The 24,318-nt window shown below is 35.3% G+C and overlaps 1 protein-coding gene and 1 pseudogene across 1 annotated transcript in view; both read left to right on the plus strand.

The window, feature by feature from the left end:
* PIK3C2G (phosphatidylinositol-4-phosphate 3-kinase catalytic subunit type 2 gamma) overlaps positions 1–24,318 on the plus strand; it is a 350,852-nt gene that overhangs the window by 307,859 nt on the left and 18,675 nt on the right. Inside the window, exons 30-31 of the mRNA XM_032855093.1 lie at positions 1,162–1,234; positions 12,831–12,925. Coding sequence (XP_032710984.1) covers positions 1,162–1,234; positions 12,831–12,925 — 168 coding nt within the window. The remainder of the gene's footprint in view (positions 1–1,161; positions 1,235–12,830; positions 12,926–24,318) is intronic.
* On the plus strand, positions 5,457–5,581 carry LOC116866458 (annotated as a pseudogene).

Genomic DNA, 24,318 nt, shown 5'->3' on the forward strand with positions numbered 1-24,318 from the left:
AAACAGTTCAAAAAAAAAAAAAAAAAGAGAGAGAGAGAGAGAGATGGTGGGACAGATAGAAGCAAAACTGGGAGAACTTAGTATCATAAAAGCAAATGAAAGAGAGTTTCTCATTAAAAATGGAACAGCTATATAAAGGCTAATAACAGCTATATAAAGGCTAATCCCACTGGATTTGGAGGGGAACAAAAGACATTTGAAAAGTAAAAGTTGTTAAAAATAATGGTAAGAGGGGCGCCTGGGTGGCTCAGTGTGTTAAGCCTCTGCCTTTGGCTCAGGTCATGATCTCAGGCGCCTGGGATGGAGCCCTGCACCGGGCTCTCTGCTCAGCGGGGAGCCTGCTTCGCCCTCTCTCTGCCTGCCTCTCTGCCTACTTGTAATCTCTCTCTCTCTGTCAAATAAATAAATAAAATCTTAAAAAAAAATAATGGTAAGAACATTTTTGGACAACAGTTAGTGGCAGAAAACTGAGTGTTATAAATCATAGAGTAGAAATTGAAGAAGTTGAAGCCGTATGAATGTTGGCAACTTAAGATTTGTCAAAGAGGTGGGAAATAACACAAGGTTTGAAAAGGGCATTTGTGACAAGGTATTGTTCATGTGTGAGTACATTTTGTGTGGTTTGACTCTTCTGTTTGCTAGCTGTTAATGAAGAGACTACTTTATGTTGGTGAGAAAGAAAGGAAGAAGGTAAATCTACTGAAGTATAGACTGAGATATTCCACAAGGTTCCTGAGAAGGAAGGACTAGAATCCCGGTCATAGATGTAGGGATCACCACTGGGTGCTGTGTTAGTTAGCTCGGGCTTCCTTAACAAAGTACCACACACTGGGTGACTTAAACAACAGAAATACATTGTTTCCCATTTTTGGAATCTGAAAGTCTGAAATCAAAGTGTCCACAAGTTTGGTTCCTTCTGATAATTGTGACAGAAAAAATCATTCCATGCCTCTCTCCTTGACTTACAAAAGATCATCATTGACCTGTGTCTCTTCACATTGTCTTTCCTACATGAATGTGTCTCAACTTCCCCTTTTTCTAAAAATACCAGTCATATTGGATTATGGGTCCATCCCCCCATCACAGGAGTCCCACCTGTGAATAGGAGCAATAAATAAATATAAGATATGAAGAAACATTATACTTTGTCTTATTTTTCAGAGTGATTGTGTGCTTAGTTTTTTCCTCTCTGAGCCTGTGCAACAAACAATTGAATCATCGCTTATGGACCTAGGCAAGTAATGTCATCAGTATTATTATATACAATTTTTGAGTTTCTATATAATTGTGCAAAAAATATCACAACAATATTATTTTCAACTTTCAAATTATAATCTTTTTAAAGAATAAGCTTTAAGGGTCTTTTCTAACTATTTCCAAAGATTTTTAACCCCTTAGAAAATGTTCAAGTTAAAACGAACCAATGTGTTTTTGTCCAATTATAATAACTACATGATGTCACACTATTAACTCATTTCAGTTAATTGTGCTTTGAGGTGGAATTGCATTTCAGAGACAGAGTTCCTGTTTTCCCCCTGCAGGTAAGTCTTCCAGTTTACTCAACAGCTTAGGAAGCAACAAAAATAAATATTAGGCAATAATAATGATTATGAATTATCTCGCAGTTTCACTCTTATCTTTTAAAGCTCAATAACCACTCTGCCTCCCTCATGAAGTCTTCTTTTTATTATCTGGATCCCAAACTAGCCCAGCACAATTACCCACCCTATTTTCTGTCAAATGTGTGTTAGTTCTAATTAACTTTTCTAGTATTTTCTAGTATTTCTCCTAGGTTGGAAGGGACTCTCTCTGAATGTCCCATCAATTTTAAGCATTCATAATAAAATTCCGTTGCCAGTAGTCATCCAATACTGAGACTGTTTTTTATCTCACGCAAGATTTGCAGTCCCGTAATTTGCTAGACCTCACCCTTTCCTTTGCAACTCCAAGTCTTTATTTTATCCATATCCTCCTTCTGATTCTTTGCCTTTAAGATGAGGCCCATAGGCTTATTGCCTCTGCTTGTATCTGCCACTGTGGTTTCCTAACCTTAGGTGCATAGTTCTATCCAATCAGATCAAGTTGAATAGTGTTAATCGCTTATTAAGTTGTATATTTATGTGTGCGTCTGCCTCCTCTTCTGTTAAACTGAAGTAACTTTAAATTAACGACTCACTTCCCCACTATGCACTGCTCTGCACTCACAAGCTCCAAATTAATATAGGAGGATTGTACCTCTCTCATTCCCCTACGTTTTACTCATTTGGTATCACTCTCTAAGACACTCTGCTTATATAGCCAAACCATAAACATTAATAAGTAAATAAGGTCATTTCTTATAATTTATAGCATGTGTCTAAAGAAGAACGATATCCACAAAAAATATTTCCTTTTTATAGTCATAGTACACAAATATTTAACAAATGCCTTCTTTCTAAAAATACTTGTGATTTTTTTTAAAAGCTGGGGGTATTTTTTACCATTAACATTTATAAACTTGAATTAATCAGATTAAAAAAAATAAGGTTACTGATTTCTTGAGTTGTCAGATATTTTAAAGAGTAATAGGTTGACCTATCATCAAAGTCCTTAAAGTCCTTAAAGAAAATTGATTCTCTATGTACTGAAAAATTAAAACTGTGGATCACTATCAATTTTTTAGTTTTGTGATAGTGTTATTTCTCTGTAAGGTATTTGAAATTCATAAGCACAAACAAAATTAGGATTGTTATTGTAAAAAATAAAATGGTTATTTGAATTTTTTCTCCTTCACTTATTGCTTACTACAGCATACAATATTCAAGACTTGTTTTGGCAGAATGATGATGGACAAAAGATTTGATTCTCAATATCTGGTTGCATATGAAATACAGCCTATTGTTTTAAAACAATGGAACACATCTAAACAGAATATGCAAATCACTACAACAAACAAGGATGAGCAGGACATTGTCCTCCTTGTATTTAAATTATTTTCTTTTCCAAACTTCCAAGTTCTTCATACCTTTTCATAAACAAGAAAGAACTTTATTTATTTTAAGCAATATTCTTGTCAGTTAGTTGAAACTTTCTGCTTCTGTTGTTAAATGATTAGAGGAAAAAATTATTCAAGTGTGTTAAAATATTGGTTGACATAGGATGACCTTAAGCAAAAATCTCAGACTTTACCATATTTCCTGCTTCTACTAACAAATTGAGTAGATTCTGGATAACTGTGTATCTAAGCACATGCCTTGCGAAGATAATATTAGTAATAATTTATAATCCTGGATCTGAGAGATATTAATATTCCTCTGCCTTTCCTCACCAACTAAACATGCTTTGGTAGAACAATATAACTTTTTAAACTGCCAATCCAGTCATCACTCCTCTGTACTTCACACTTTCCCTTGGTTTCTCTTTGCCGTTAGGTAGGCCAATGTCATGGGCTTGTGACCAGTGCAGTGACACTAAGCACAGTGCTTAGAAAGGTCCTGCATTTGGTTTAATACTCAGCTGTCACTGTCTTGAAATTCTTAATAATTTTTGTAAAAGGAATACCATATTTTCATTTTCATATCACTGAGCCTCTGAAATTATGTAGCTACCCCTGCCCTTATGATAAAGACCAAAATCTTCATGATGGCATCCCAGCAGAATCTGGCATCCCCTAATTTCCCTTTCCAGCCTTAATAGCAGGCCCTTCCCTATCTTGATTCTTGTGTTTTTCCAGTTCCTCAGCTGAGACAAGCACCTCAGCACCTAACAGATGCACCTTTCTCTCCCTAGACAACTTGATCCTATTCTATCTTCTCCTATATATATATATATACACACACACACACATATTTTGCATCCTTCAGCTCTCATCTTATTTGTCTTTGCTATGTACTCCTAAAAATTTTTTTTTTTCAAAATTATTGCAACGATGTTTATGGCTCATGAGTGTCTTTGTAGACTAGAAATCCATGAAGACATAATCCATGTACATATTGCTTATCATTGTATCCCCAGGGCTTAACACGGTGTCTAGATTCTCCATCAATAATTACTGAATAAATTATTGACGATAGAAAGAACAATGGAAGACACATTTATATTCTCTACCATGGTGGCTTGTCATGGTAGCTTGGACAAAAGAGAAGAAATTAAAACCCCAAATCATGCTTCTACTCCCACACCTACCACTTCCTGTAGCAATGTTCTGGCACAATGAATTCACTGCCTCCCCACCACTAGAGTTCTCTTGAAGTATCACCTAGAAAAAAAATCTTCTACAGATTATCACATTAAATATTATGGACTCAACCACACTCAACCAAAGCACTACTCAGAAAGTTGCTGGATTTTATTTTGTATATTCTTTAACTCTCTACTGGCATAATCCTCTATAGTCCTTCCAAATTAATATAGGTCCCATGCCAATTAGTACCTCCATTAAAATATAAAATTATTGGGGTGCCTGGGTGGCTCAGTGGGTTAAGCCTCTGCCTTCGGGTCAGGTTGTAATCTCGGGGTCCTGGGATCAAACCCCGCATCAGGCTCTCTGCTCAGCAGGGAGTCTGCTTCCCTCTCTCTCTGCCTGCCTCTCTGCCTCCTTGTGATCTCTGTCTGTCAAATAAATAAATAAAAATAAAATCTTAAATATATATATATATAATTATCCATTCTCCACCAGTACACCACACCAACATGCAAAAGATAGATTTTTGCCAAGGTATAGAGACAGTAACATAGATAATAGAGTAGAAAATGATCGAAGACAGCAGTTGTCAAAGTGAAGAGTAGGAATTAATGAGCGTGTTTAGATGCCATTGATAATTACAAATGGTTACAAACAGGAGCTTTTAATCATTACCTCACATCAGTACCTCCAATTGGAGAAGCTAATTTAAAAGGGAACCTAAAGCCACGTCTCCATGGCAGAGTCTCTGTGGTCAATGTCACCATTACTTGCTCTGGCAGAGCCCAGATCAGTTATCTGTGGGTAGAAGTATGGTACCAGGTTTTCAATGTAAATTTTAATGATACAGAAGGGGAGAGCTGGGACTACTTATAAATACTAATTTTAAGTTGTTTCTGAAAGTAGAAAGCATTAAAATATCATGCATTTTACTATATTATATTATATCATATAATATGTTTCCAATTAGAAAATTATTTTAGACTTTTACCTGTGGCTGATGTGGGCAGGAAAAGATGAAAAGAAGATGAGAGGAGAGTTTCTCCAAATATTTCCTTTCTAATAGCTGGGTATCAAAGATATCACTAAAATCTAACAAGTCAGACAATAAAAAAATCTTAACATATGTAATATTAGTGTTAGAGAAACACTAAGATCACACATTGAATATAATTGGGAGGTAGATGAGAGAAAAGTGTAAAAGATTATGCACACTAATTTTATCTCTTTCTATTAGGTAACAAATACTGTCCAAAAAATAAAAGTCTAAGAATACTAAATAAAAGTAACCACCAGCTTTGCGCAGTGGCAGTATCATAGCCAATGAGGTTTATCCGAGGCGCGATTATTGCTAATTTTAAAAGTAGCCACCAGAACAAAAGTAAAAGCTTTTCTAAGTATCACAAGTACATAAAAATAAAAACAAATTCCTTAGCCAAAGACTTCCTTTAAAAATCATAAAAACAAAAATGTTGTAATTTCTTTAATAACATAAAACAGGAAGAACAGAGAAAGTAGGTGACATTTAGGCCAAGAAGCATTGAATTAAACAAGAATGCAAGTTTCAACTGTAAGCACAATTCTCAATAAAGACATGAGTTGTTACACATAAATAATGCTATATGTAATATATATGTCAATTATATGAGAGCAACGTATATAAAAGAGAAATTATGGAATATTCAAGGAAAAATATACAATAGACTGGTAATAGGATATTCTAATTCACTTCTTTTGATCTATGAAAGACTGAAAAAAGTAAGTAGATACATCAAAAACTAAGTAGTAAAATTAATGAGGCAAAATTTATTAATTTATATCAAATTCTCTATCCTGAAAATCATGAAAATAGAGTATATATTAGGCCATAAAGAAAATTTCAATTAATCCTAAAAAGTAGAAATAGTACAGATACATTTTCTAATCATGAGAAAGTAAAGTGAGAAATTAATTTTAAAAATTCAGAAAAGTAAAAGATACTTGTTTGGAGATTAAAAAAAAATAAGCTCTTTTGAACAACTCTTGGACCAAAAGAACTTAAAAAACAAAATTGCAGAATTTCTAAAGAATAGCTATACATCTCAGAAACCATAAGAGAAAGATAAAGTAGTGCTCAATAATTGGAATAAGACCATAAAACAAACCAAAGGAATAAAAAAAGAAGAAAGAAAGAAAGAAAGAAAGAAAGAAAGAAAGAAAGAAAGAAAGAAAGAAAACGAAATGGATGAAGATTCAAGCAGAGATTAATGAGTTAGAACACAGAAAAAAGAATTAATAAATTTGGAAGCTAAAAGAATACAAAGAAATAGAGAAGCCAGTAGTTAAACTAATTAATTAGAAGTTAAACTAATCAAAAGAATGGAAGGCAAATGCAAATATATAAAATACAAAAGGAGAATCAAGATGTAACCATAGAAAAAGATGAAACTGAAGAACAGTAAGAGACTAGTTTGCTCAAGCATACAAGACTAAACTTGTAAATCTATCTGAAATAGTGTTCCAGGAAAACAATGTATTCGCCCTGGAAAAGATCAAGTTTGATAGAAAAGAAAATGCTTCAAAAAGTGATGTTTAGAACAGTACCAAGTTCAGATGATTTCCAGAGGGAGTCTACAAAACCCTTAAAAAGTAGAAAATTCCCCTGTTATTTAAACAATTCCAAAGCAGAAAAAAGTAAGGAAATTTTTACATATTATTTTTATGAAGCAATACAGTATTTATGCCCATAGCTTCAAGGATATAAGAACAAAAAAGGGATTACAACTTAATCTCACTTCAGAGTATCAGTGGAAAATTCTAAGTGAAATCCTTGCCAAAATAATCCATCAGCACACTAAAGAAATATAATTCACCGGGACCAGAAATGCAGGAATGGATCAATATTGGTAATATACAATATTGATGTTATCATCTTAAAAGATTTAAGGAGTTTAAGAAACAAGGCAGAGGATCGTAGGGGAAGAGAGGAAAAAAATGAGACAGGATGAAACCAGAGACGGAGACAAACCATAACAGACTCTTAATCATATTAAACAAACTGAGGATTGCTGGATGGGAGAGGGGAGTGGGATGGGGTAACTGGGTGATGGATACTGGGGAGGGTGTGTGTTGTAATGAGCATTGGTTATTATATAAGACTGATGAAGCACAGACCTGTAACCCTAAACCAAACAATACATTGAATTTAAGTTTAAAAAATTAAAATATAAATAAATAAATAAATTTCAAAGATTTACAGAGAAAATCATATGGTTGTCTCTATAGACCCTGAAAAGGAACTTGATAAATTTCAATAAACTTTCTTGACAAAGCACTCAAATAAAAACAAATGGTTAATGCTTTCACATGAGAAAGTGCATCTATCTTGGCTCTCCAAAGCCCACATCAGGCGTGACAGGGAAACAGTAGAAAAGCATTTCCACTGAAATATAAAATAAGACACTCTGCCCTTGATCATCACAATAACCAACAGTGGCTCACTCTTTCACCTCCTTCATGTTTTTGCTCAAAATTTACTTTTTCAATGAGAAGTACCCTGATTATCCCATTTACAGTTGCAAACTGACCCTTATTCTGCTAGTTCCCGGTACCTTCATCATGTTCTGGGTTTTTTTCCTTATCATTTATTATATTCATCTTATCATAAATTTCACTTATTTATTGTGTGTTTTGCTTTTCTATATCTCCCTCACCACTATAGAAATACAAAGAGAAGAATTTTGTCTAATGTGTTCCAAGGGTCTAGAGCAGTGCCTTAGCCATAAAATGTCAATAAAAATTTGTGAAATGAGTGTATGTTTTGAAAATAAAAAAAATAATAAATTTTGGCAAAGAGAAGACAAAACAAATAATGTCTACCAGTAATATGATCCTATACCTAGAAAAAAAAATCTAGAAAAAAAAATAATCAACTAAGAATCTATCACAAATGATGAAGACTCATTAAAGGTATCAGGGACCAATTTAAGAATATGCAATATAATATAGATAAAAGAATAAAGGTAGAAGAAAAATAGAAGAAAGATCGCATTTGCAGTAACAGCAGGGAAAATATCTAGGAATAAATTGAACAGGAAGTGTGCAAGATCAAATGAAGAAAACGTTTAAACAGTACTTGGGAATTTCAAAAATGCCTTGAACGAATGAAAAGACCTAGCATGTTCTTACACAGGAAGATTCTACATCATAAAGATGTCAGATATTTCTGATTTAATTTTGAATATATTTTTAAAAATATTAATGGATTGGGCGCCTGGGTGGCTCAGTGGGTTAAGCCGCTGCCTTCGGCTCAGGTCATGATCTCAGGGTCCTGGGATCGAGTCCCGCATCGGGCTCTCTGCTTGGCAGGGAGCCTGCTTCTCTCTCTCTCTCTCTGCCTGCCTCTCTGTCTACTTGTGATCTCTCTCTCAAATAAATAAATAAAATCTTTAAAAAAAAAAATATTAATGGATTTATTTTTACGTAGATAAGTTAATTCTTCAGTTCATAAACAAATAAAGGCCAAGAAAATGTAACAAACACATAGAGGTAAGACTAGCCCTACCATATCCAACACTCATTACAAAGCCTCAATAATTGAAACAGTGTGGTGTTGGCCCAAAAAGGATGACTAAGTAGAACATTATAGAATGTCCATAAATAGAGTCATATACATTCAAGGATTTAATATGTGATCAGACCCCTATGGGAAAATTCAGTAGTGTTGAGATAGCATATTTCACACCGTGTGCTAGGATAAATACCAATGGGTGAAAGACTAAATGTAAATAACAAAGCCATATATATGACAAAGAAAACAGAAAAAAATCCTTTATAATCTGAGGATGACCTAGTATAGTGATGACTACAAATCCAGAAGCCATGATAATTTTGCAGGATATAAGAAACTATAGCAAAGTTTTAAAAAATTCAAAGATAAATGATAAAATGGGTGAAATATTTGCAATTTATTACAAACAGTTGGTTATCTAATAATAACCATCTCCTAGAAATTGGTAAGAAAAAGGCCAACAACAGACAGAATAATGTGTAAAGAATTTGAAAAGAAAATGTGGACAAAAAAATACAGAGGCTCATAAACAAAAGAAAGGATCCTCAAATTCACTCATTATAAAAATGCAAATTAAAATTACACTGATACCATTTTTAACTCATCAGATTGGCAAAAATCCAAAAATTTAATTAATAAGCTTGGTTACAAATCAGCAGGCACTCATACACTGCTGGTAGTAATGCAAATTGGTACAACCTCCATGGAAAGTGATTTGCCAGCATTTATCAAAATTACAAATGTTAATATTCTTCGACCACCAATTTTACTGTTGGAAATTTATCATATAATATTGTGCACAAAGATATACAAAATGCGGGCGCCTGGGTGGCTCAGTGGGTTAAAGCCACTGCCTTCAGCTCAGGTCATGATCCCAGGGTCCTGGGATCGAGTCCCGCATCGGGCTCTCCGCTCAGCGGGGAGCCTGCTTCCTTCTCTTTCTCTCTGCCTGCTGCTCTGCCTGCTTGTGATCTCTATCTGTCAAATAAATAAATAAAATAAAATCTTTAAAAAAAAAAAGATATACAAAATGCCATGCATACAAAGATGTTTTTGTGGCATGGTTTGTAACAGCTGGAAAACATTGGAGACAAGCACATGCCCATCAGTGGGGAACTGGTTAAATGAATTATGGCATTTCACATAATGGAATAATATGCAGCTATACTTAAAAAAACAAAGAAGCTTTGACTGAATATAAAAATTTCTCCAAGATCTTTGTGCAGAACAATAAATGTGCTATTCCATTTGTGGAAAAGCGGGGAGGCGGGCAATAAAAGTACTTATTCATTTTTGCTTATTTGGAGAAACTGGAAGGATGTGTGTCCCTCTGGAGGGATACATGGGAAGCTAATGAAATAATGGTGGGGGAATTGGGTGGATAGGTGTTAGGAATGGGAGGAAGATGTTTTATTGTATACTTTTAAAGTAAATTCTTATTTTTTTAGTTATATGAATATATTATCATCTGAAAAAAGATTTTGAAATGCTGCTTTTTTAACATTAATGGACACTTTGTGCATAACAAGGGCTGTGTTTACTCCTAAAGTGTCATGCGTTCAAACATTTCAACATAATCATCTGAGGATCGATAATCTTTTAACAGCTCTTAAGATTATTATAAATGGTTGAATTAAGCATAACAGATTCTCCAGACTAATTTGAAGCAGAAAATCAAAATATTGCAGCCTCTTTTTGTTCATAGGAAACTATTCTCAAAATTCTCCCTCTCTGGTTTCTTCATTTAAACTCTTTCCCTTAGATTATTGCCCCTTCTTTGCCCCTTTACAGCAAGTTGTTTTAGAACATAGACTTTAGAGATCATTTAACCCTGCATGGTTTATTGTCTGCATGGCCTTTGACCAAATGCCTTTGTTTCCTCATGTGTAAAACAGACATAACACAAACTTTATGGATTTGCGATGAGGATTGAGTTAGTTCATATACATAAAGCTCTTAGCTCAATGTCTGGCATACAGTAAGAGTTCTAGAAATATTAAGTACCTCTACTATTACTATATGGAACACTAAAACTTCCTGGTGGCCTGAATTTTCACTGAATTCTGAACTCTGCCGTGTATTGATGGATACTGGCTACTGTTCTTACACTGGAGTTTCAGAGTGGAATATCGCTTCAGTCAGTTCAAGTAACAGTTCTATGGTTACTATTTAGATACTCAATCATAAATTTAATACTAATTTCTTACCTTCAAATTAAAACTCCTCTGATCAAACACATTGAGTTTCTATGTAGTAATCTTTTCACTTTATTCAAAAATAATGTTCATTGTGCATCAAAAAGCCATCAGCATTTTTAACATCCTCACACCAAAAATCCAATTACATTTTTTTTACTATGAAAGCAATTCACCTCAGTACTATACTCAGAATTATCACATAGTATCTCTAACTCACACTGTCTCAAATAAAAATATTATCAAATAAAAATATTTAAAGGAAGAATATTTTAATTATTTTTACGTGATTACCATTTCAATTGTAAGAAACAATGCCAATTTTAATTATTTCAATGTCAATAATCTACATGGACAATAACATTAATTAATATTACCCACGTACAATGTGTAAACTACTTTTACAAACATGTAAAAATCTTTGGAAAAGGAAACATACTAGTCAGGTTTAATTATCAAAGATTAAAGAGTTTTAGAGTGTTGAGGCTGACTCTTAGAAAACAATGTTGACCGTGATGAGCCCACAGTAGAACATTGCCAAATTTCTTGTTATTAATAAACTTCTAACTTCCCTCAGAAAATATACAACCAGAATAACCAATAGAAATACCAGAAAAACTATAAATTATGCTTAATTTGGGGGCTATAAACCAGAAATTTTTAATTATTAAAGCTGGAATGATACAACTTGAAAAACATAAGACTATTTTTGTTATTAAATAAATGTTTAGTGTGACATTATAGTGCAGGCACTGATTTATATACCCCTTGGGGATATAGGAAAAAAGTACGCCTCGAGGGAGATTATAATCCACTAAGCAAACTGAGGCATGTAAGATAATAATTATGATACAAATATTAAGTGATAAGGACTGTGCTGGGGGAGTTCAAAGGGAGGTAACCGCAGAAGCTATTTTGCATTTTAATTAGGCCTTTTAGAGAGATGAAAGTTCAATAGCCAAAAATGGTGGAAGAGGTCATTTCAAATACAGAGAATAATATGAGCAATGCCTGGAAGGAAATAGCAGAGCATGTTTGCAGAATTGGACGTACAGACTACAGCATGGAATAGTAACAGTGGGAAATAAAAAACAGATTCAATAAGAAGCAGCAATATAAGCCTGAGAAATTCAGGGTTTTTTTCATAAGCACTGGAAAGCTATGAACTGTACTTTGATCAAAAGAGTAATTTTAGGAAGTTGCTGTGGGAAGAATATACCAGTAATTGTGTACAAATAGACTTGGGTTTTAGGAGAGGAGAAGAGAATGTTCTAGTAATTTAGACATGAGATTCTTATGCTTCTGAACAAGGAGCTATGGAAACACACAGGATAAAATGAATGCAAATATATGGAGAAGACTATTACTAATTTCAAACATTTATGGAGAGATTACATTGTGAAGACTTTTGAATTTCTCAGTTGATCATCTAAACTATCCTGAAGTAGGTAACTATTATCTCTGTTTTAAGGAAGTCAATTAACTTAGTCATAAGTTAATTATACACACAGAACACAGTCTTAAGTATAGTTCTGGGACCTGAACCCCAGGCTCACTGACTTTTAAAGCCAACACTTCATGCTCTCTAATACTTAAACTTATTGTAGTAAATGTTGAGAAAACAGGAGCCAAAAATGGCACTAGGTTTTCAATCTTAAATAATTGGGGAAAATTATCAATCAAAACAAACACAAAATCAGTCAAAAACACAAAATATGAGGAGAAAGGGTTCGTTCGGAATGATTAGACACAAATCCCATCTTTAACCAACTCAGTTTCTTAAAGAGTATTGTGTTTTTTGCATGATCAGAAGAATGTTTCTTTTGCAGATTATTCACTGATTCCATTTTAGTTTTTAATGTTTAATTTATCCTGCGATAAACCATTTCCAGTTTAACCCACCAAAATTCTATTGCTTTATCAGGTGAGAAGTTTCCTGACAAGACGCCTAAGGTGCAGTTGGTGATATCACATGAGGATACGAAGCTGACCGTCCTAGTGAAACACGTGAAGAACATTGTAAGTTTATTATTTCTAATAAGAAACATGCAAACCTACATTTAGAAATCGCTTTCCTCCTTCCGGCAATTAATGTCAACATTAGTAAGAGGAATGGGGCCAGCCACCAAGTTTAAGTGAGGAACAGTGGGCCAATTACAACGTTCTGCCTCAGTATGATGGCAATCTCTGGGGTAAAGACTAGAAAATATTTTACAGGCAAAGTCCTAGGATGAAAATTAGACTTTACTCACAATGAAGCGTCAGGCCAAATCTAGTGAAAAAGGTTTGAAAGTGCGGGAATAGCTGGAGTATTAAGCTCCAAAGGGAAAAAGCTAGGTCCCAAGAGTTTTCATCTATCTCATCCTGCTGAGCTTAGTGGAAGTAATATCTCTTTGAATAATGCTGGCACTTCCTCTGTAAAGCCAGTAACCGTTAGACTTTCCCCCCAAATGCCCACTGAGTGCATTGAGTTTATACGACCACAACAGCCATCATGTTCTGATGTAATTACTCAAAGATCTATCTTTCCCCTCAAAAAATAATAATGGTTTTAAGACAAGACCCCATCTTTGTATCCCAGAACCTAGAACAACAATGGTAGTTAGCTTCTAAAGAAAACTAAAAGCTGTTCCATGATACCCCATTCCTCTCCGAAGATGGGTCAAGTCAGAGGCATGGAGAGCAGTTCGAGCATTGTCAAGGGAGCTTTCTGAGTCACGGTGTAATTGATTAATGGTCCTGTCTGTATGCAGTATACAGAAAGGGCTAACTCTACGCTCTACTTCTTTAGTCTTTCTTTAATCTACTCAGACAGGTTCTCCATATGGTAAAACTCCCTGGGGGGACTGATTGTTACAGAGAAAGTAAACGGCACTATTTTGGCTCCCTCCCTTATACATGTAAGTCTCTTATGATGTGCTTGGAAAAACTTAAAAGACTAAACTCTTTTCATTGTGATGTGCATCAGGAACATACTAGAATTTAATAAATATCTGTTCAGTGAACAAATAGTTGGCATAACTTGCAGGGGTTATATCCCTTACAAACAGTAGTAGCCGGATATCCAAGGGTGCTTTTTGGTAACTCTGTGGTGTTCATTATCTGCAGTTTTTGTAATAGCTGGGAAAATATTATTAGATATGTTTTTGTAGATGTTTTCCTCATTAAAAAATTATTTTCAATTGCTTTTGGTAAGATAATCATCTTAAATGAGAATAGGGGTTGTTTAAGAAATTCTTAGTCTGGGAAATGATTCAATTAGATATTATTTATGGCTATCTGTGTGTTCATAGACTTTAAGTATCTGTATGAATATATATGATAAAGTAATAGAATGTTAAGAAATAGTGTTAATCAAGTTAACAGAACTTATATTTGTATATGATAGATAATTATTAATTGAAAAGGGTGCTTGGGTGGCTCAGTGGGTTAAAGCCTCTGCTTTCAGCTCAGGCCATGATCCCAGCTTCCTGGGATCGAGCCCCACATCGGGCTCTCTGCTCAGCGGGGAGCCTGCTTCCCCCTTCTCTCTCTGCCTGCCTCTCTGCCTACTTGTGATCTCTGTCTGTCAAATAATTAAATAAAATCTTTGAAAAAAAATAAAATCTTAAAAAAAATTATTAATTGAAAAAAGTCCTCTTGGAAATTACATATTTATTCCAGTAATGTCATTGCTCAAAACCGTTTTAGAACGTGCCTCTTGATGTTGCTTTTAGATCTGGCACATAAACCACACAGTAAACTTGGTGATATTACTCAACAGTCACACCTAATAGTTGATCAAAAGTGGTATTAACCAATTTGGTCACCCATTTTATTCACCAGATAAAATCCCCAAATTACTTTTGACGGTTTTCAAAAATGCATTTTGTAGCGAGGTGAAGTGGCACTAACAGTAAGAATATTCAAAACAAATGTGATGCAGGCATGAGTGGGGGTAGGGGGTGAGTAAGAGCAGAAATGTAAGATGTAGATCAACTGATGGGTAAGTGGCAGATGACAAGGTGAATCCTCCCAAGAGTAAAAAAACAAAACAAAACAAAACAAAAAACATATAGGGCCCCTAGAACCCCTCCATTGCCAGTGTCCTCTGAAAGAAAGTTTCCAATAATGAAGTGGTGCTTCTTGCAGTCTGCCTTCTCAGTCTAAAGGCAGTTCCTCCGTTCTCCCCCGAATCTTAGCATTGCCCTGGAATTCATTGCTATACTTCTTCTCTTTTCTATTTCTAGCCCTGTGGCTTTAAACAGCACTTACATGTCTTTCTCTTCCATATTTATAACACCAGCTTGGCGTTCTCCCTCAAATCCAGAGGCATACGTATAACTGATTACTCAACAACTCTAGTAGACATTGAATAGGCATCACAAACTTAAGGTACACCAAATCAAACGTCTGATTACTGCCCCCTACACCTGGTTCTTTTGCAATCCTTCTCATGTCAGGAAATAACACCTTCATTCTACTATTTGCTCAAGTTAAAGTCCTTAGAGTCGTTTTGACATCTCTCACAAACTACAACCAACTTATCAGCAAGTTCTGCCAGCTCTGCCTTCACTGCTGCCACAACTACCATAACTGGTTTGAGCCACCGTCACCCCCCACCAGAATCGGTGCTGTAATCCTTTAACAGGTCTCCCTGCTTCTGCCTGTATTTCTTTCTACTCTCTTCCTAACCGATGACCAGAAAATTCCTTTGAGAATAAGTCAGATCTTGTTGTTCTTTTCTCATATCCTTCTGAGTGTGAGGCTTCACATCACTTCAAGCGAAAGCCATAGCACTTATTAATGATCGAGGAGCCCTACCAGTCTGGCCTCTGTGACCTTTCCGACTTCATCTCCACAGACTCCCTCAATCACTCCACTCTAGCCTGAGTGACTTCCTTCCTGCTCCCTAAATATGACAAGCGTGTTTCTGCCCCAGGACATTGGTACCTGTTATTCATTTTATCTGGAATGTTATTCCTCAGGCTTATGGCTCCATCTCACATGTCCTGAGGGACTCTGTCCTACTGCCACCTTTTCAGTGAGGCCTTTTCTGACTTTTACATCTAAAACTGCAAAACCACACTTGCTGCCACTTCCAAACTTCCTTTCCTTCTTTACTTTCTCCACTTCCTTTATCACTGCTATAACCCAAGGAGCGAAAATAGTGTCAAGTACATAGTAGGTACTCAGTGAATACTTTATTGAATAAAAAAATGTCAAATTATTTCTGATGTGAACAACTAAGAATTAGGAGCTTGTTCACCTTGCAAAAATCATCACAACAGAGTTCTCATACCTTGCTTTTTTTCACAGCTTCTTTTAGATGACTATTTTATTTCTTCTGCTTAACTGAACACAGAGACAACATAATATAAATGACAGAAAATTTTATCTATAAATTCTCCACATACTGTCTCTGCTCATTTCAAGTTTTGTTATTTTTTGAGCCTTTAGGATTTCCATATGCCTAAGTAATCAGACTAAAGAAGTTGTGCTTCATTTTATTTTAATGTTAAAATGAATTATTCTGCCTGCAGTTCTGTTCTATTTAATATTAAGTGTGATGAAGAGAATTGTTTATCTTATATTGAATCTTTGAAGCTTTGCTCTAAGAATTACTTACCTCCTGTGAATTCACAAGCTAAAACAAAATTGCTAAAATTTTCCCCTTTTAAAGCCTAAAATGATTTATTCTAGTGAACAGAGACTGACAAAGTAATGCAGTTATTTAGAAGCTTGACCAAAATCTTATAAAATAATATTTCAGTTTATTTAACAAGGAAACATATAAAAATCATTTAGATTGGAAAAAAATGTTTAAATCTTTCTAGCATTTTCCCATGTAGTCCACTATAAAATGCCTCTTCCTCTGACATCTGCATGTCTCTCTATGCATCACAGCGTCTACAATGTATCTCCCGGTCTCATGGATTCCCCTTATCTATGTCACTTTCACACTGTTTTCTTTTACCTGCCCCAGAATATGTGCATTCTTGAAGGCTCTAAAAGTAACCAGAAAGGATTCCAGATGCTTTCTGATATTGAATATGCTCACACTGTCAGAGATTTACACTGTAACAAAATAATATGATTTCAAGTGAGGAACAAGGGAAACAGTACACACCTCAAATGGAGTGCTGTTTAATCCCTTCATAAGACACAAAACAGAATAGTTGCTATATGAAAATTAACAGAAGAAAAGATAAGAAAATAATAAGTGTTGGCGAGAATGTGGAGAAAAGGGAACCCTTGTGCACATTCCCACAACAATGTAATGTAAATTGGTGGGAATGTAAATTGGTACAAGTACTGGAAAACAGTGTGAAAGTTTCTCAAAAAATTAAAACTAGAAATGCCATATGATCTAGTAATTTCACTACTGAGTATTTACCCAAGAAGATGAAAACACTAATTTGAAAGGATATATGTACTCCTATATTTATGGAAGCATTATTAACAATAGCCTAGATATGGAAGCAACTCATGTGTCCATTGACTAATGGATGGATAAGGAAGATGTGATATGTGTGTGTAGATATATACATATATATATATATATATATATATATATATATACACATTTACACATAATGTACACACAATAGAATATTACTCAGCCATTAGAAAGAATGATATATTGCCAGTTGTGACAACATGGATGGACTAAGAGGGTATAATGCTAAGTGATATAAGTCAGATAGAGAAAGAGAAATACCATATGATTTTACTTATATGTGGAATCTAAAAAAAAAAAAAAAAACAAAACAAAACGAATAAACAAACAAAAGCACAAATAGATCTATAAATATAGAGAACAAAAATGGCATTGTTGCTGGGGCAGGCGGGGGGGTAGTTTCAGGAATGGGCAAATGGATGAAGGGAAGTGGGAGAGGCAAGATTCCAACTATGGACTGAGTAATTCATGGAGATAAAAGGTATAGCATAGGGAATATAGCCAATGGTAATGTAATAGCATTGTATGGTGACAGATGGTAGTTACACTTGTGGTAATCTTAGTATAAATATAGACTTGTTGAATCACTATGTTGTACAATGTTACTAATTCACATTACAAGCCACCTATACTTCAATTAAAAAAGGACTTATGTAGCCTTATTACCCAATAAGCTACTTGTATAGTAATTAATTAAAAGTTCTATTTCATTTTGCTATGAATATTCATGGTATTAGATCTTCCAGCTATAGACTTAGAAGGGATGAAGCAGCAGAAATTATGGGGCTTGTTTCATTCTGTGAGAAGACAAATGTATCTAGAGACAATACTGCAGTAAAAACTTGATGTCATTATTTATGGCCCTAAACTTGTCTTCTGACCCCATCAAGTTCTCCAGCAGTAAAAGAATTGGCTTCAAAAGCAAAAAGGATAAAACTTAGTTCTTATTTATTTTCTCCCTCCTCTCTTCACTTTCTCCATTTTCTTTTCCTTTATTTTTCTTTTCACTTTTCTTTCCAACTATTATTAGCCCAAATTTAGCTATAGGACAGAATATAAAAATACAAAAATACAAAAGATTTAAATATATCCCTTTTATGGTTGGATTTGCTTAAACATTTGGGGTGATAGACATTGGGTACTAGATTTTAAAACACACACACTTGGACTTTAATGCACTGAAAAATTTTTTTTTTTAAGAAAATAAATAGGAGAGAAAGAAGTAGACTCAAACACATCAGCAAGAACCCCAGGCTAAACACACACACATGCACGCACACACACACACACACACACACACACATTTCCTTACATTTTAGTTTCTACTTAATTTTCTTACAATTTTAATGTGTCTGTGTAGCTTGGAGGTTCCTACTTTTAAAATATACATTCGGAGCGCCTAGGTGGCTCAGTGGGTTAAAACCTCTGCTTTTGGCTCAGGTCATGATCCCAGGGTCCTGGAATCGAGCCCAGCATCAGGTTCTCTGCTCAGCAGGGAGCCTGCTTCCCTCTCTCTCTCTCTCTCTGCCTGCTTCTCTCCCTACTTGTGATCTGTCTGTCAAATAAATAAATAAAATCTTAAAATATACATTCTGTGGGGTGCCTGCGTGTCTTAGTCGTTATGCATCTGCCTTTGGCTCAGGTCATGATCCCAGGGTGCTGGGATGGAGCCCTGCATCAGGCTCCCTGCTTGGCAGGAAGCCTGCTTCTCCCTCTCCCACTCACCCTGCTTGTGTTCCCTCTCTCATTGTGTCTCTCTCTGTCAAATAAATAAATAAAATCTTTAAACAGATTTAATAAAAAGATTTAATAAAACCTTTAAAAAAGATTTTATAGATAAAAAATATTTAAAAGAAATATATATATGTATATATGCATATATGTGTGTGTGTGTATATATATAGTGATTTTGATTCTGTAACTATGTTTTTTTGTTCTTGTTTTTTGTTGGTTTTTTTTTTTTTTTTTAAGAGAGAGAGCATGTACATGAGCCAGGGTTGTGGTGGGAGGGCAGAGGGACAGGGAGAGAGAGAATCCCAAGCAGACCATGCCCAGCATGGAGCCCAATGTGGGATTCCATCCCATGACCCAGAGGTCATGACCTGAACCAAAATCTGGACACTTAACCAATTGAGCCATCCGGGTGCCTGTAGGTTGGTATTTCTACATCTGTGTTTTACGGGGATCTCTTGTTCTCATAGATCCCTTTATTCTTCCACATCTAAACTTGTTTTCTTCCCTCCTGCTCCCAAATATGAGCATTCCAGAAGGCTCTTTGACACAAGGGGTCCATGCACCACACTTTGAGAAACATTTCTCAAGTGGTTAATTACCCCACACACGACACTCTGCGTACAATACAATGTGAGTTCTGTACATGGCACTAAGCACATTACAGTGCCGGTAGGAGAGAACACTTGGATTTAGTAAAGTTAACAAAAGAGTGTTGGGACAGGCACCTGGGTGGCTCAGTTGGTTAAGTGGTTAACTCTGGATTTTGGCTCAGATCATGATCTTATAGTCGTGAAATCAAGCTCCTTGTGGGGCTCCACACTCAGCACGGAGTCTGCTTGAGATTCTCTCTCCCTCTGCCTCCCACCCCCCACTGCGCTGCTCACATGCGAGCTCTGACTCTCTCTAAAAAAAAAAAAAAAAAGTGGGAGGGGGTGCCTGGGTGGCTCAGTCAGTGGAGCAGCTAACTCGTTCTCAGCTCAGGTCCTGATCTCAGGGTCGTGAGATGTAGCCCTGCATTGGACTCCCTGCTCAGCATGGAATCTGCTCATTTCTTTCTCCCTCTCCCTCTGCCCCTCCCACCCAAGCTCACTCTCTCTCTAAAATAAAATAAATACATCTTAAAAAAAAAAAGGAGGGTTATGAAAATAAAGCAGAGATGATGGCAATGCTCAACATGTAAAAATAACAATGTTCTGTATATACTTTAAAAAGTAACTTGGCTAAGTCCGCTATCCCAATTATTCAATTTTTTAAATTTATATTTTTAAAAGAAATTTGTCATTGTTCCATCCTAGATGCATTTCTATCTAAATAAACACCAATTTCTTGATAAAAGGCAATTTTCTAATAATAACTATTCCATCAATTGTATTTGGCTTATATTTCATTAATAAAAAATTGTTCTTCTAGAGTCAGCCCATTATGATATTGATCTCCCATTTCAAAGAATATGCTACAGAGCAGTGGACAGTGAAGAGTAGCCAGACCAGATATAAATATTTCATTGTTTCATGATTTTTTTTACCAAGGAAACACCCTCAAAGACTACCAATTATTTTTTAATTAAACAAACCGTAAATTGTTCTTAAACCTATGATAAATCATATGCTAATGATGAATGATCTCTTTCCAACATCACCGTCTTTAGCTAGTCTTTCCTTTGTGAACTTTACTATTCTCAGGATAGCACTCTCTCTGAGGCTTCCTTAGCGCTCATAAATTTAAACTAGTTAATGTACATAGTGGCTTAATGATGCTGACTTCACCTTTTGCCCTCAAATGTGAAGATTTTTCCTGTAGTCAGGGCTTTAACTCTTCAAACTGATTTCCTAAAAAAATTCCATTCAGTTTTATGACTTCAAAGATAATGTGAATTACTCCTAAATTTATATCTCTACTTTAAATATTTCTCTGAACTCAATTTACATATGTTCAACTGACTGATGGGCATATACATTCTGATATCTTGTCATCTCTTTAAACTCAATAGTTCTAAATTATAGTTCTCTGCTTTTCTAAAATCAACTCTCATTCTTGACTATTTATTTCAAAAAATTGTTGCACCGACCTCAAGTAACTCCTGATCAAAACTTCTCTATTATTTTCCATATTTTAACTTATTCCAATACTCCTTTGTATAATAATCAGCAAACCCTTTTAGTTTTCTGTTATTTTTATTACTGCCAAAATCCTATTCTATATTCTCTATTAATTTACCTGTGGATTATTTTGATTGATTTTCATGATATTCCTGTCATTGTTTTCTACTTTCTTTAATCCATTATGCTTTAAAACATCTTAAAATTTCATTTTTAACATACCAATAAAAATGCTAGTAGCATCTTTGTAAAACTCAAATTCCTCAGCCTAATGTTTAAGATACCACAAATTATAGCCACACCTACCTTTATAATCACCCTCCCCAATACAAAATTTATATTCTAGATGGCTCATTCATTGTTTACCAAACACACTCCACTCCTTCTAGCAAACTGTAGCAAACTTCTACTTACACTCTATTTACCTTCTACAACCAATTCAACTTCCAGGCTGAGCTCAAACCTCTCATCCTTTCTGAAGCTCCTGGGTCACTCTTGCTTCTGGTGATCTTTCTCTTCTTTGGCCTCCTATTATACTTACTGTTTACGCCATCCATTTGATATTCACTGTCTTATTTCAGCTCTTGCAACTTTTATCATTTTGGTTCATCCTGTAGTTTCAACTGTTTTGAAAATATACTGATTATAAAAATTGTGGAAAATATATTTTGTATACTCTGCATTGCTTAGCTTAATACTATGCCCTTAATACATGTGTATTAAATAAGTGAATATTTATTTAAATGTACATTACTGTGAAAAAATAGCCACAATGCAAAGCAGTTTAATTTGAGCTATGTTTATAAATGAATAGCTTTTCTCTGTGAATTTTACTGTCTATAATACATGATGCTAAACTGAGAATGACAAATATTTGACCTTCACATCTGTCTCACTTGAAAATAAAGTGATTTCCTGCTGAGGATTATTTCTCTAAATATTCAACAACAGACACTTACCATATCTCCAGCTGACAACCATCAATGTACAGGTCACCACATGATGCAAATTTTATCTAATCACTCTCTGTTCTTTACTGACAGGCTTATACCCTAATTGCTATTCTTTATCCATAACTCCCTCAAGTCTACATTTTAGCCCAAACAAACAAACAAGAAAAGCATAAGCTACGATCCTGACATTGGTCCTCTTAATCCGGTTCCTTCCTGGCTTTTCTGAAATCAACTTGGGAGTCATATTAGCATCACAGTTACAAAAGACATCCCTCACCCAACAACAACAATTTGGCATCTATTCACAGACAAAAGTATGTTTTTGGAAGCTATGGGATCTAACTCATATACCAAGGAATCTAGAGGACTCTCACCCACCCATGTACCAAATAATAGACGCACAGATCTCGTTCCCAGCTGAGGACCCTAAAGTGGCTCATGAACTGGTTCCAGCCCCTCTTAGCCAAGGTCAGTGAGTTCCTGGAAAGCACTGTCTTTAACAGTTATCCACAGATGAAAGAGCCTTTGTGGAAGTTCAGGTTTGCAAAGGAGAAGTCTCATCACACTGTTGTAGAAAAAAACATGCATTTGAACACTTGAAGTGGGCAGTTAGTAAAGACTGGAGGAGGTGGCAACTACTTCAAATTTGAAGACAACAATGCAAAACTTAAAGTAACATGAAAAATCAAGGTAACATGACACCACCAAAGGATCACAATCATCTTTCACTAACCAAATCCAAAGATGTAAGGATACGTGATTTGCTTGATAGAAAGAATTCAAACAGCTTTTCAAAGGAAATTCAATAAGCTACAGAAAGCACAGAAAGACGATTCAACAAAATCAGGAAAGTAATACATGAAAAAAAAAATGAGAAGTTCATCAGAGAGATAGAATTTTTTCTTTCAAAAAAGCAGACAGAAGTTTGGGAGCTGATGAATATTATAAATGAAAGAAGAAAATGCAAGACAGAACATCACCGGCAGAATGGATCAAGCAGAAGAATCAGTGAGACAGAGGACAGGAACTTCGAAATTATCCAGTAAGTGGAGAACAAAAAGGAAGAAGAAAAAATAAAAAAGAAATGAAAAATACTGAAGAAAGCCTATGTGATCTTAAGATACCTTAACAAGAACTCTGAATTATTGGAGTTCCAGAAGAAGAAAGGGAGAAGGGACAGAAAGCACATTTAAAGAGATAATTATTGAGTACTTTCCAAATCTGCGGGAGATTTGAGTATCTAAATTCATGAAGCTCGTAGTTCCCCCAAACAAGCTCTATTTAAAGAGATCCTCTTCAAAATACACTATAATGAAATGGTCAGAAATCAAAGACAAAGAGAGAATCTTGAAAGCAGTAAGAAGAAAAAACCTTGGCCCCTCCCTTAGGTTATTTCTCAGCAAAAACCTTATAGGTCGGGGGTGGGGAGATGGAAGGATATATTCAAGGTACTGAACTAAAATAAATGCCACTCAAGAATACTTGACCTGGCAAAGCTATCCCTCAGAAATGAAGGAGGGATAAAGATTTTTCTAGATAAATAAATGCTAAAGGAGTTCATTACCAAAGACACAAACGTAGTGATCCGAAGGGGTACATGCACCCGAATGTTTATAGCAGCAATGTCTACAATAGCCAAACTATGGAAAGAACCTAGATGTCCATCAACAGATGAATGGATAAAGAAGATGTGGTATATATAGACAATGGAATTCTATGAAGCCATCAAAAGAAATGAAATCTTGCCATTTGCGATGACGTGGATGGAACTAGAGGGTATCATGCTTAGCGAAATAAGTCAGTCGGAGAAAGACAACTATCATATGATCTCCCTGATATGAGGAAGTGCAGATGCAACATGGGGGGTTAAGGGGGTAAGAGAAGAATAAATGAAACAAGATGGGATTGGGAGGGAGACAAACTCTCACGAAACAAACTGAGGATTGCTGGGGGGAGAGGGGTTGGGAGAAGGGGGTTGGGGTTATGGACATTGGGGAGGGTATGTGCTATGGTGAGTGCTGTGAAGTGTGTAAACCTGGTGATTCACAGACCTGTACCCCTGGGGATAAAAATATATTATATGTCTATAAAAAATTAAAATTTAAATTTAAAAAAGGGGGTGAATTGTGACTTCAATAAGAAAAGATGAAGGAATACAGGATAGAGTTTTTGTATGTGATTGCAATA

Source organism: Lontra canadensis, unplaced genomic scaffold, assembly GCF_010015895.1.
Source record: "Lontra canadensis isolate GAN:19392208 unplaced genomic scaffold, GSC_riverotter_1.0 scaffold9, whole genome shotgun sequence".
Classification (NCBI taxonomy): domain Eukaryota; kingdom Metazoa; phylum Chordata; class Mammalia; order Carnivora; family Mustelidae; genus Lontra; species Lontra canadensis.